The sequence below is a fragment of the Euprymna scolopes genome, chromosome 41, assembly GCF_053919585.1.
Source record: "Euprymna scolopes isolate OS-2025 chromosome 41, ASM5391958v1, whole genome shotgun sequence".
NCBI classification, from domain to species: Eukaryota; Metazoa; Mollusca; class Cephalopoda; order Sepiida; family Sepiolidae; genus Euprymna; species Euprymna scolopes.
This window is the reverse complement of record NC_136522.1, coordinates 72,600,461-72,614,395: the sequence shown is the minus strand read 5'-3', so window position 1 is coordinate 72,614,395 and position 13,935 is coordinate 72,600,461. Positions and strand designations below refer to the sequence as shown.

The window sequence follows — 13,935 nt, the reverse complement described above, 5'->3', positions numbered from 1 at the left end:
TTTTTCCCCCAAATTTTTGTAAAAATTACTTTTAACTATAAATGATTTTCTACTTTATAAATGTTCGTAAGTTTTGGATATATTACTATTTTCGACATGACAATTAACTAAGTACTGTTGTTTGCTTAAATCCACACAAAAAAAAAAAAAAAAAAAAAAAAAAAAAGATATGGTCTCTCGACTAGCTTAACAAGACACTCTTCTGGGGGTTGAAGGTTCAATTCCCAGTGTAGGCGACACTCAAAAATACAATTGCGAATTACTTAGGACTTCTACCATGTCATGACTGATGAAATGAGAGTATGCTACCCACTGGATTAAATAAAGGGTTCCGTTCGAAATTCTGTGCAGATTCCCAAGTTCAATAAGATGCCCCTGAAGAAGGTAGGAGGTTACATCGACCGAAACGTTGTGAAAATAAAACTCAAGATGAGAGCAGCAGTCCGAAGAATCCAAATTCAATCCTCATCCGAAAAATTCAATTTTATATTTCCAAAAAAGTTCCATAATTTATTAAAAAAAAAAAAAAAAAAAAAAAGAATTTAAATAATGTTTTTAATCTTTTTCCCTTTTTTTTCTTACAAACATTTTCTCATTAATTTTCAAATAAATTATTTCAAACATCCATTTTTGTTTTTTTGTTTTTCGAAAGATCATTCCATCGTTTCCAAATAGAAAAAACACAAACCCAAATGCAAAAAATTTTTTCAAATTTCGGTCCTTATTTAGAATTCAGCCTAAATTAAAAAAAAAATAAATATCAAAAAATCTTTATGATATACATACACGTCACGGGAGAAAATGTCATATTCCAAAAGTCATATAAATTGATTAAGCAGTAGTTTTTTTAACTAAAATAATAAATTTTACGAGTAATCTATAATGTTGTGTCTTGATCCGCCATATCTATTAAATAAGGAGAGACAACTCAATTTAAACTGCAAAGTTCAAAATCAGTCTTGCAATAGCTACAACCAAATTTCATAAGGAAATGACAATGGTGTTTCGCTCTACCATATTCTTCGTTGGTTACCTCCCCTTAACTTCTCCAGAAATAGAGATCAAAATAAGACTTGTAATGGTTATGATTTACTATATTGAATGCTAAAAACATTAAAAATAAAAAATTTTCTATGAAATTAAGAGCTAAACGTACAAAAATCACTTGACTAGCTACAACCACTATATACAATTTTCCCCACTATCTGTGCCTAAATCTAAATGCAGATTCCATGAACAAAGCTTCTTTTCCCCGAATTGCCTGCCTGTGGAATTACTGTTCCGTTGGCCTGTTTCCCGGGTGAATACAACATGGTAGCCTTCAAATCCAATGTAAACAAGTTCTTGTTGAAGCGTCCTCATAAATAATCAAATTCTAACCAATTTACACCATTAATGATTACGACACTACCACCTTACATTCATTAACCCTTATCCTCGAGTGGCCTATGAGCCTTGATAAGTGGTGAATACCAAGTAAAAAAAAAAAAAAATACTTGATCAATTTATATGGTTTTTGGAATATGATATTTTAGATCCACGATGAGTATGCATGCACATAAGGAATTTTTTTTTTTTTTTTTTTTTTTTTTAAAATGGAGGTTAAATTCTGAATTTGCACTATTTTTTTTTTTTTTTTTTTTTTTAAATTTTTTGTGTGTGTGTATGTGTTGTTGAAGTCTAGCGCAGACACAAACACCAAACTGGAATTAGGACTAGGAAAAAAAAAAAAAAAAAAAAAAAGAAATCGAAATGAAAAACTTTTAAGAGTTTATGACTATTGGTGAAAACTCACCTAAAAATTGAACATTTACAAAAAAAAAAAAAATAAGGCGATTTCTTTCATGATGAGAAATTGTACTGAAGCACACCTTTATCCTTTTTTTTTTTTTTTTTTTTTTTTTTTTAAATTCTTTTAACTGGAATAATCAACTCGTGCACAACCAACTCTTCTTATTTCTCGGAACTCCTAATCCGATAATGTCAAACTTGTGTGGGAGAGTTTTGTCGTTGGATTTGACCGTTGTTCGTATTGTGTAGATCGGATATCAATTGGGCTCGAATTTGGTCTCCCCGCGTCAGACAACTGCGACCGGGTTTCATCTTTGGAAGAGTCGTAGGCAACAACAAGCTTTGATTTTCTGTTTACGCTTTCTAGCGTTAACGTTCTATCTGCATTCCCGTCTGCAGATTGCAATGATACCCTCACCGATGACGGCGAAGACTTCGGCAACCGTGATACACCGTTTTCATTATCCTCTTCGTCTTCATCGTCGATGCCAAATTCAATGCTGTGCTCATCTTCGGCATCTTTTGCCTGCTTTGTAGGGCAACAGGTATCCGTGTAGCACTGCTTGTCAGGACCGCACTCCAAAGCACAATCACGTCCGGGCTGTATCTCTTCAAACTACAAAGAAAAAGAAAACAAAGTTGTAGTTTTAATTTTGACATTTGTATATTTTGCACAATTTTGTTTTTACTTTTTAAGAACTCCTTTCAGAACAAGGGAAGATAATTCAGATAACTGCCTAAAAAGTACCTATTTATATAATGCCTCCCCACGGGACAGAGTTAGACACCAGGGTCGTTTTTTAACATGGAGAAAAGGTACAAAATAAAAAATTGTCTCAGTCATGAAGAACTGTTCCTCCACTGAAAGAGAACAAGAAATGGAAGTGCAGCATCTGAAGAACAGATACTACACTTTGATCTTTGCAAAAAGGCCAAAGAACAGAATTATTAACTGCCTAAAAAGTAGCTGCTTCCTAAAAACAAAAAACCACAGGATTTATTTCCTCATAGGAAAAAAAAGGGTGCTTCTGTTGGGTTGGCTACTAAGTTCTTGCCGTTTTTTGTGTTTTGAAAATTAGTTATATTTTACTTTTAGAGTCAAAGTCAAATGATGTCTACCGAAAATTGAGAATCTTGTTGAACGTTAGGAAGAAGTTGTGGACATGAATGGAGAATACATCATTGATTAAATAGTTGTTAATTCTTATTTTGCTTTTAAAAAAATGTAAATTTAAAAAACGGCAAGACCTTAGTTCCCAACCTAATATATTTAAATAACGATACAAATATTGAATTTAAAGTAAAACAAATGGTTCCTACGTATTTGCCATGTTGCAAATAGTAACATAATCAAAAATTACGGAAAACAATGAGGTAGAAAATTATTTGTAAAAAACAGTTCCGATAAGCTTACACACTGGAACGGACATATTGGATTATGTGATAAAGACAAAAGGGAAGTAATTCAATTGAAACACCATGTATAGACAGAAGAAATCAATCAGTCAGCATAAAAAAAAAAAATCATTTTGCTTTAATCTCTTCAAATCCATGTTAAAAGTTTTCAAAATTACTTTTCCGAAGTTGGCATTAAATTTCCAAGAAATTGGAGACTGAATTACCTCCCCTGTTAACTCTCCAATTTAAATCAGAAGATTTTGAAACCAAAACGTTAGATTTTACAAATGTCTTCATGATTAATTTTCTACCTTACTGTTTTTTATAATTGTTGGACATGTTCCGGGTCCGTTTCACAATTTGTCATTGCGCAGAGGGAAACAACTCGTTTACTAAAAGATTCGTTCATTTTTTTCATCTCATAATTTAGGACGCTCGATTCAACGATTTTTTAAATTTTTTTTTTATTAAATCAAGACATAAAAAAGAAAGCTGCAACAAATTTTTTCTAATGTAAGAAAGTCGATAACATTAATAATACAAAATGTAGACTTTTACGCGGCTATTAAGAGAATCGTTTCTGTTTTCATATAATTTACAATACCAAAAAACGAACGATATTTTCATTAGATCATTAGATGAAAATATTTAAAAAAAAAAAAAAAAAAAAAAAGCTGTAGCAATTTTTTTTTTTTTAAAAAAAAAAAAAGGTAAATGTTATGGTAAGTTTTTTTTTAACGTGACAAAGTTGATAACATTAATAAAACAAAATGTAGTCTTTATGCGGCTATTAAGAGAATTTGTGCTGAAAGGAAATTATAATAAAGGGAGATAACTCGGTTTGTTATACTATTAAGAGAAAACCAATGATATTTTCATTAGATCAAAACATTTAAAAGTGAAGCTTTGGCAACTGTTTTTAATTAAAAAGTAAATGTTATCGTAAGGTTTTTAAAAAATTACTCTTTAACCTTAAAAAATATTAAAGAACGAAACCGTTTAATAAAGCAAGGATGAAACTTTTAAAGATGTAGCAACTTTTTTTTTTTTTTTACTGTAATAAAGCTTATAATATTAATGACACCCACCAACATCTAGATTCTAACATTACAAAAAATGAAAATGCGACAATAGTTGGTTGGTTGATTTTGTTTTACGGCATATCAACCCTTTTTGGGTTATTTAATGCCGAATCCAAAGATTTTGAAGAAAAATTTTTTTAATAGAATATATTTGTTGTTTTCACGTCAGTTTCTATTTAACCCATAGTTGGGACCCTAACAGGTATTACCACTCCGGGTTAGAGTGGACCTGGGAGCAATGGTAATTAAAGGGTGGCTCCACACTCCCCAAAGCCCACAAGCTGGGGCCTCACCACTGGTCATATACAGGACCCGACAATAGTTGGAGAGGAATTGTAAACGCAGCTTTAAAAGTTTCACTTTGTTGCTCGTGTGCTGGATCCGCTTCGCCGAAATAAATGAATTAAAACAACTTTTCTTTCAATCAAAATAGGAGCGAGTGCCTGTGCGACAGAAAAAAAAAAAATTTTGACATCATAAAAATTACTGCCTATTCCTATTCTGTCAACCAATCACACACTTCTATTTGTGCATGGAACAGACAAACTTCAAAACAGCATAACTTTCAAATTTGAACGATTTTTGCAGACTTTACATATCTCCATTTCTTTCCTTTTTGTCCCGAGAGGACATATTTCAAAAACAGAATTCTAAACAGTAGATTTACCTCGACAAATTCTGGTTGAATCGTTGTCGAATGAATGCCTTCATTGTGAAATAATTCTTTAATTTTGCCTGCAACTTGCATGTATTCTTCAATGTTCTGACAGCGGACGTGTGCAGAGGCGATGATTCTATTGCCAGCTAATTGCCAAACGTGGAACTCGTGAACAGCAAGAACTCCCCTTATCTGAAACGACAACAAAATCAAAAAGGGGGCAAATCAAAAATAAATCAATGGCCAGGAACTGAGCAAAGTCGTCAAAATATGTGCTCAGCACACGTTACAAAGATGTTTTAGGATAATAACTGTATTGCCAATAAATACGGACACAACAACATAAAGAAAGGTGTGGGTTATAGTCAGCTAACATACTTCCTAATTTCTGGCATAGCGCTACCAGAAGGAATATGGATTTCTTTGTTTCCAGATTATAAGAAAAAAAAAATTAATATCAAAATTTTCACTGCATAATAATGCCGAATCAAATACATTATATTGCCGAAGAAATTGTATTTAATTCTTTCATGATATACGGTTCGAGAATAGTTTATCAATCTTTCCTCGACAAATATGTTGGATTACAGACAAGGCAAATAAGTTCCTTCATTTTTATTGTTCTTCAGTATTTCTATTGTGAAGCGATTTATTGAAATAAAAATAGAAGAAAAGGACTTTATTGAAAAGTAGACAAAAAATCAACATTTATTCAAATTAAAAAATAACAATTATTTCCTAACTCAGAAGCCGTGACAAGGCGGCAATCCGGTATATTCCTCGAGACAAGATTGGAAAAACACTCTTGAACCCTATATCACATAAAAGGAACAAAATTTCCCTAATCATCGTTACAGCTACCTAAAAAAATGTTTTCGGCATCGAAGAATTAAATGCAATTTCTTTGGCAATATAATGTACTCAATCTATCATTATTATAGAGTTTAAATTTAAATTTAATTTTGATATTTACTAAATTTTTTTTTTATAATTTAGAAAGCAAGAATTTCATATTTAAAAAAAAATTTTATGTGTAATTGGGAGGTGAACAATTCATAAAAATTTTTATTTTTAAAAATATTTTACATTTAAATAAATAATTAAATTATTAATAATTAAATATACGGTTATATTGTTTTAAATAAAAATAAAAAAACGTCTTGTATATTGTTTCCATAGTAACATAACGGTGATTAGGGAAATTGGGTTCCTTTTATGCAATTTTTATAGGGTTTGAGAGTATTTTACTAATCTTGCAGCGAGGAATCTGTTGGATTGCAGGCAAGGCGAATCAGTTACTTCTCGTTTATTGTTCTGCAGTATTTCTATTGTGAAGCGATTTATTGAAATAAAATTGAAGAAAAAGGACTTTTATGAAAAAAGTATATGATAAAAATTAAAATTATTCAGATAAAAATAACACAATTAGTCTTTATTAAATAGTTCATTATTTAAAATGATTTTCAAGTGTTTTCAATAATTCTTAAAATAAAAAAAAAAAAAAAAAAAAAAAAAAAACTAATTTCAATCATTTTTAATTAAAATAAGACTAATAAAAACTTTTTCAATGATTATTAAATCGAAAAAAAAAAAGATCAAGAGTACTTGCACAGGGGAAATATAGGCACGAGAGAACAAAGTGAAGGAACCGATTTGCTTTGTCACCACTTCCGGTATCAGACTCACCGGAAGTAAAGAAGTACGTTAGCTGACTATAACCAATGCGCGTGTTACTATGAATATCAATCAGCCACAGTTAAGACAAAATTGGGATTAGACATGCATGTAAAAAGAAGGTAACTGTAGGAAAACAATTCACTCAGAGCTAATTACATTTGAAACCGTGTATTTAGAAATTGAATATTTAAAACAAAAAATGCTTCAACAGTAAAAATGGTTACCCCAAAAAACAAAAACAATGTGTTAAAAAAAACAAAAGCAAAACTTTGGTAAATACAAAAAATTGGTAAAAAAAGCCGATAAAATAAATTTTTCTTACCAGTTCGAGTTTCTCTTTGATGTCTTTGACTTGAATGTGAGTTGGAACCGTTTGTAGAAGAATCAAACCGGATTCTCTTACTTTTGAAGAAAAGAAAAAAAATATTTAAAAAAGTAGAAACAAATATTAAATAAATCGTACTAATAAAAGTTGTGGATTAACGCCCTACCCAGAATCACCCTCATCTCTTCAAAAAGAAAAGAGATTCTATTTTTTTGGGTCAGTAAAAGTGGAAACTAAAAAAACTTGGAATGAAAGGAAAATTTTTTAGAATTTAGCATGGGGGAGGGGGGATCAGTTTCATATATCTCCCATTTCCAGGCAATTAATCAAACATTTTTTTTTCTTTTTTTTTTTAACCACTAACCCTGACAAATTTAAAAGTTAATTTTTTTTTTTTTTTGTGGCAAGTTTATAAAACTACAAGTAATTGCCTAAAAAGTAAGCTCTTCTTAAAAAAACAAACACAGGATTTATCTCCCAAAGCAAAAAATTTTTGATTAACTTTTTTAAAATGATAGAATGGCATAAATAGACGAGTAAAAAAAAAAAAAGGGAATTCAATTTTTCGTCGATGTCATGACAAGAGAATATTCTCTTCATTATTTTTGACCATCGAGTATATATCAGTTAATATATCTTATGTTTTTATATAAAACTAGCAAAAGTACCCGGCGTTGACTGGGTTCAAAAACAGCCTACAGAAAATGAACTCTGATTTATGAAAGTATGATAGGTTATGAAAAGGAACGGTTGTAAAGAGATAGCTTCGAATTTGGGGGTATCAAAACCAAAGCAAAATATGATGAAAGTAAAAATAAAATAGATAAACCCCATAATTTATTATACCATACCTGTTCACACTGAAACACTTATCACAATATTCTGTGGATCTATATTAAAAAACCTTGTTAAACTTTGTGAAATATTTCCATTCTATGGAGGTCAGGTGCGAACGAACACTCCATAATTTTATTATACCATATTTCTTCAAACTGAAAAATAATTAGCAAAGTATACTTACGCAGATAGATATGAAAAGTCTTTAAAGTTTGTGCCTATTTCCAATCTATGGAGACCAGGCGCGAATGCAGACCCCACAATTTTATTATACCATCCCTATTTAAGTTAAAACATACTTATCAAAGTATTCTTATGTACATCTATATCAAAAAATCTTGTAAACGTTTTAATTTTTTTATTTCCATACTTTGTGGACCAGGCGTGAACGCAGACCCCACAATTTTAATGAACCACCGTTCTGCCAGATCAAACATACCCATTCCTGTGTCTCGATACATCTATCATTATATGTAATCAGTTTTTTTTAAAATAGTCAATCATATAGGAGCCTATTCGTGACTAGACACACACAGAAATTCAGCTTTATATTATACTAGCGAGGGGTACCCGGCGTTGCCTGGGTGTTTATAGGTGTGTGTGAAAAAAAAAACGTGCCCGTGAAAAAAAAAAAAAGCCTTGACGACGCGCAGTTGGAAAATAGTAAAGTGTGAAAAAAAAAACAAACAGGTGCACGTTTTTGATTGACGTGACTGCGATAGCTATTCAGCAGTTAGCATTTTCTGCAGGACAGTTTTTAATGAGGTCAATAAATCGGTTTGTTTTTAAAACCCGCTCCCTCGTCTCGAAATGAAAGCTACCATCTGATATGACGAAGCCGACATTGACCAAACGTTACTTAGCTCTCCAGAGACCACTGGCTCTGGGCCTGTGATTAGAGTAGAGTTTCGCTTTTTGTTTATACCGAAAACCGAATGTAACGTGTGCCGATGCGGGAAACGTGGAATAATTAACGTTTGAAAGTCAATAAAATTAAATAGACAGGCGAGCTCCGTGGTTAACTGTGAGATATAATTTATAGATGATATGAAAAGTTTTAAGAAGTTGTGAAGCGAGTGAGCGCTTCTCTGAAAGAAGCCTTTTGTGGACATCGAGGAAAAGCATACATACATACATACATTTTCGATTTTATATATAGAGATGATGTGGTTCTCGACTGATTAACTGTGTTGTATATATACTCGGGAGTCAAAACAATCAAGGATAAGAATATTCTCTTGTCATAACCTTAATCATGACCAGGTGTTATACACCTTAAAAAATAAATTGACATTAATAGATCCCCGGTTACACCGGGTAGATACATTTAACATCAAGTAAATACTTACATAATGGAATTGTTGTTGCGAGAATTAGGATTACCATTGCTATACTGAGAGGGGGAAAAAAAAGAAAAACAATTAGTGAAAAGGAAAAGCAGTATAATGTAACACGGACATAGGCTGTTTGATGTTTCAAGTCTAGTAAATACTAAAAAGCATGTATGATTTATTAATTAATCTAATTAAACAGATACAGAAAAGGCTATGATAGCTTATTTAACAAATTAAGAATCTAAAGTATATTTTTAATCTTAAAGCTGATTATTTACCCATGGGTTTAACATACATCTGCTATTCATCCATAATCTACTTGGGTTACTCATGGCTTCAGAACCAAGATTACAATCCGTGTATTGTGTTCTTGGATACCTAAATAAAATAATATATATCCTCTAATAATTATTCTGACAACAAAACCACCCAATTTGTGGAAACTTCTTATGACTGGTTTTTAAATAAGGATACGAAAATTAGGTGATATATTAATATTTGAATGGGCTTTTGACAGAGGATGCCTCCAGGAGAAATGTTTTCGCATGCTTCATTTCCATTAAGGGAATTTTCTTTAAACAATCTTCTATTGTCAAAGTGTTTTTTTTATTCAAGAAGTCTGAAGAAATGCTGGTTATGTGAAAAATTTCAAATGCCATAATGCTTGAAATTGTCCAACTGGTCTTGAAACAATTGTAACTTACAATGAAATACAATTTTTGTTGCTAGAAATTATTTTTTTGAAGTCTTGGTTTTGCTTACACAGTATATTAATGCTCAATTATGAAATATGATAATTTTGTAGCTTACTTTTTAAATCATCTCTTTTTGGCTTAAAAAACTTATTGGTATATGAAAATTTACTGAATTATACGAACCCAGTAAAACTCAGTATATTACAAACAAGTCTATATATATATATATATATATATAGTAAAACTGGTAATTAGTAAAAACCTGAAGAGAGTGCTCAATACTATTACAGAGCAAATATGTGTTTTATTTTTTTTATTACCGTTTTATCTGTTTGGTTACATATGTTTCGGATGTTGGACCATGTTTACGATCTTCTCTATACTAGTCTATTTTCTCTTTGAAATAATGATGACTTTTGTAGACATTTATTAAGAAAAGATTGTCAGCTAAAAAAAAAATTCTTTAAATAATAACTGAAATGAAATGAATACATTTCTTCTTTATTTAATTCTTCCTAATATCACTGTAAAAAAAATAAATGTCACATGTTGAAAATGTCTTCATTTAAAATTGCATTATTTTAGTTGTAGAGATGACAAATTAGATTTGGGAACAATTCATTTTAAAATGTAGGTAAAAAAGGTGATAACATGCATACGAACATAGCTATTAATATATAAACTAGCAGGAAAACCCGACATTGCTCAGGATTAAACAAATTGACATAGAATTTTGAACAGGTCCCTTTATTTAATCCACAGAGGTAGGATGTTTTCGTTCCATCAGCCATGACCAAGTAGGAACCTTAAATAATTCACAATTGTATTCCCAGTATCGCCCGCACTTAGGGATTGAACCTTCAACCTCTAGATTGGTTGGTTGTTCTTGTTTTATGGCATATCAACCCTTTTCAGGTTATTTAATGCCGAATCCAGTTATTTTGAAGAAATATTTTTTAATTTTTTTTTTTTGTTTTCAAGTCAGTTTCTATTTAACCCATAGTTGGGACCCTAACAGGTACTACCACTCCGAGTAGTCCTGGGAGCAATGGTAATTAAAGGGTGGCTCCACACTCCCCAAAGCCCGCAAGCTGGAGCCTCACCACTGGATATAGTTTAAGGTCTTTAACTTGTACAGTCTTTAACCCTTATCCTTGAGTGGCCTCTTGGCCTTGATAATGTGGTGATGCCTATGTAAAAAAGGTCATACTCAGGACCTCAACCTCTAGAAGAGTGTTACTTAGACCTGAGTTTTACTTAGTAGTTTATTACACAATATGGGTTCTTGCAAATTATGTGGTGTTTTCAATAAGTTTCCAGACTTTTTATGCAAGCATTTAAAATTGTTGACTCTTGAAAATTCAGTATGTTATTGCTAGACACCTTATGAGATTAGCTTTATGATTTTAGGTTCAAATGAACAGCTACAGTAGCAATTGGAATACGAAAAAAAAAAAACATATATTTACCTCATAGCAGGGTCGACGTAATATTTCCAGTCTCCATCGATAAACCAAATAACTAAAGCACTAATGATTACAATTACAGATCCTAAGGCATCTCCAAGAATGTGTAAGAATACACCACGCATGTTCAGCTGTGATCCAGAAGCTGCAAATTAAAAAAAAAAAACAAAAAAAATCTTAAATAAGTTAAATCCCATTAAACTTCCAGGACTACTTAAATCTCTATATATAAAAGGCAAAATGTGTGTGATCATTTCGTGTATGTCTTCAAAAGGCTTCTTTCGCACGCGTTCCCGGGGTTGTTACTATCGCTTAAAACTCTGTATATGGGTCCTATATTATAATATCTAGGAATTAGAAAAGCGTGTAGCGTATAGATTTATTTACGCCGATTTTTATGAGATTCGCGCTATTTCGCTTTGTGCCTGGTTCGTCCTGCATTATAGTATAAATACAGTGAAAAACGTTGGCTTCTCGGCTTTTGCTCTGCTTTCCCCCCTTCCCACCATCATCTGGGGTGAAGTGAAAACTAAAAATAACGATCGTGCGATGACCTCATTTAGCGTCGTCCTGTCAATCAAACCTCCTTTAGCTTTATAAGCTTTAACTTAACACGCTAATCAATTACTCTCACTCGTGGTCGAGACCGTTAAGTACTTGGCATTGGTTTCCACCTCCGCGTCAAAGCTTCCGGGTTCAATCCCTCCTCCCGACTAAATGTATTTTTTTTTTATTACTTCGCTTATTCTTTAGTTTACCCCTCCCCACCTACACACAGGGTTATTTATGCCATTTTTTTTCCCCGTTTTGGTTTTGGATTTTTTTTTTTTACATCGCCTTTTTTATAATATTTAAGCAGGATTATTAATTACCCCCCCCCCTCCATACACATACCTACAAACACCTGGGCAATGCCGGGTACCCCCCCCCCGCTAGTAAGTAATAAAACAAAGTTAAATCCCATTAAACTTCCAAAACATAACCTTTATCAAAATAATTACACTCAACAAGATAATGAACTTTTAGTTTAATTGCAGTTACCCTGTACATCCAACTTCACTTATTTTGTCCTCACATTCCATGAGTGATGTTTTTCACATCCTTATATAATTAGCGCTTACCTCAAACTAATTGAAAACTTGTTTTTTTTGCATGATTATCAAGTGATAAGGCATCTCTTTATATGACACGTCATCACCCATTTATAATGCATTCGACTAAAGGTTGTAAAATCATACCCCCACCCCCGCCCGACGTAGGCCTCACATTCAATAAACTGCACAGTTGACTGAACCGAAACATTGAAATAAAGAAAGTTCATGTTTGTATAATATTTTACTTTTAAACGTATGGATTTAACCCATAACATTTATGCAACCTTTTCGAATGTTGCAAAGCGTGCCGTGATATTTCCCCGTACAACTAAGCGTACAGTTGGTAAAAAAAAAAAATTTGATAAAACATGGAAAAAAAATATTTTTTTTTAATTCAAAGTAGACATTTAAGGATTTTTCTTCCATTTTGATAAAACCATAACTACAACTAAGATCCCATTATTTCCGTCAAAATTGAGATTTATATTATTTTTTATTGGAATTCTTTGAGATGAGTAATTTGTATATCTATCTATCTATCTATTTATTTATTAGCGGACTGTTATCCTCATCTTCATAATTGTTGTTTCACCATGTTTCGACCAACTATTCATCTTGCTTTCTTCAGGTGATTAACCGCGAGCGGATAGGAATGCAGAGTCTTAACTGTACCCTCAGTAATTACTGCCTTTCATAGTTGTCTCACCACATTTTGACCAACTAATTCTCTGGCCGACTTTGGGTAGGATTGAAACCGCTATCTTAAGACAACGCTCACCTGGAACCGTAGACACTCAATGCCTCTATACACCATTATGGAATTTGCGTTTCTTTCGTCCGACTCGACTCTCTTTAAAAAAAAAAAAAAAAAAAAAAAAAGATTTCTTTCCTTTTGATAAAACCAGAACTGCAACGAGGATTTCCGTTATTTTCATCAAAATTGAAAATATTTCATAATTTTCACCAGCTATGGACAAATGGGAAAGGCAAAGGATAAGGGAGTAAACCCTGACAAAAAATCCGGTTTGACACTCCGATAAGCAGATTACAAAGCATTGCAACATCTTTCCTGCAGCTATGCTGGCTCTGACCATAATAACTTGCCTTTCCGTCAAATTTTGTCTGCAACGTCAAAAGGGAGACTGATAACTGGGCAAACCTAGGTCTCCTTATCATCCACCCAGGCCTGCATCCGGAAAGATAATTCCAGCTCGAACTTTATAGACACGAGATGCTGCAGTGCACCAGACTAGATGCAGAATGCTATTGCTTTCTCAGACAAAGTTGGCATCATGTTGGTCTCATTGAGCCAGCTTCTTTCTGAGCATGAACTGCATCTTAAACCATCGCAATCCAGTTTCAACAATCCTGGGTCAGATTACAGGAAATGGCAAACCACTCCCCATTGGAACGGTGAAGACAAACTACTTGTAGGCCTGATAGTACCACCAGGTTGTCCTTAACTGTTATCATCCAGGCCTTCAGTTGCCCACCGACTAACGTCTACACGTAAGATTTTATATCATTCGAAATAATCTCCGACTTTCATTGCTTGACATTTTTGCAAAATGTATCAAA

The 13,935-nt window shown here is 32.5% G+C and overlaps 1 protein-coding gene across 4 annotated transcripts in view; it reads right to left on the bottom strand.

Moving 5' to 3' along the window:
* Positions 1 to 472: 472 nt before the first annotated feature.
* The window catches only part of LOC145266624 (uncharacterized), a 134,288-nt gene continuing 120,825 nt past the window's right edge, over positions 473 to 13,935 (bottom strand). For all 4 annotated transcript variants that reach the window (XM_080122529.1, XM_080122533.1, XM_080122531.1 and 1 more), the window contains 5 exons: positions 11,267 to 11,408; positions 9,118 to 9,161; positions 6,929 to 7,008; positions 4,939 to 5,121; positions 473 to 2,407 (listed from right to left, as the gene is read on the bottom strand). In XM_080122529.1, the coding sequence (XP_079978655.1) occupies positions 1,970 to 2,407; positions 4,939 to 5,121; positions 6,929 to 7,008; positions 9,118 to 9,161; positions 11,267 to 11,408 (887 nt within the window). In that variant the 3' untranslated portion in view covers positions 473 to 1,969. The remainder of the gene's footprint in view (positions 2,408 to 4,938; positions 5,122 to 6,928; positions 7,009 to 9,117; positions 9,162 to 11,266; positions 11,409 to 13,935) is intronic.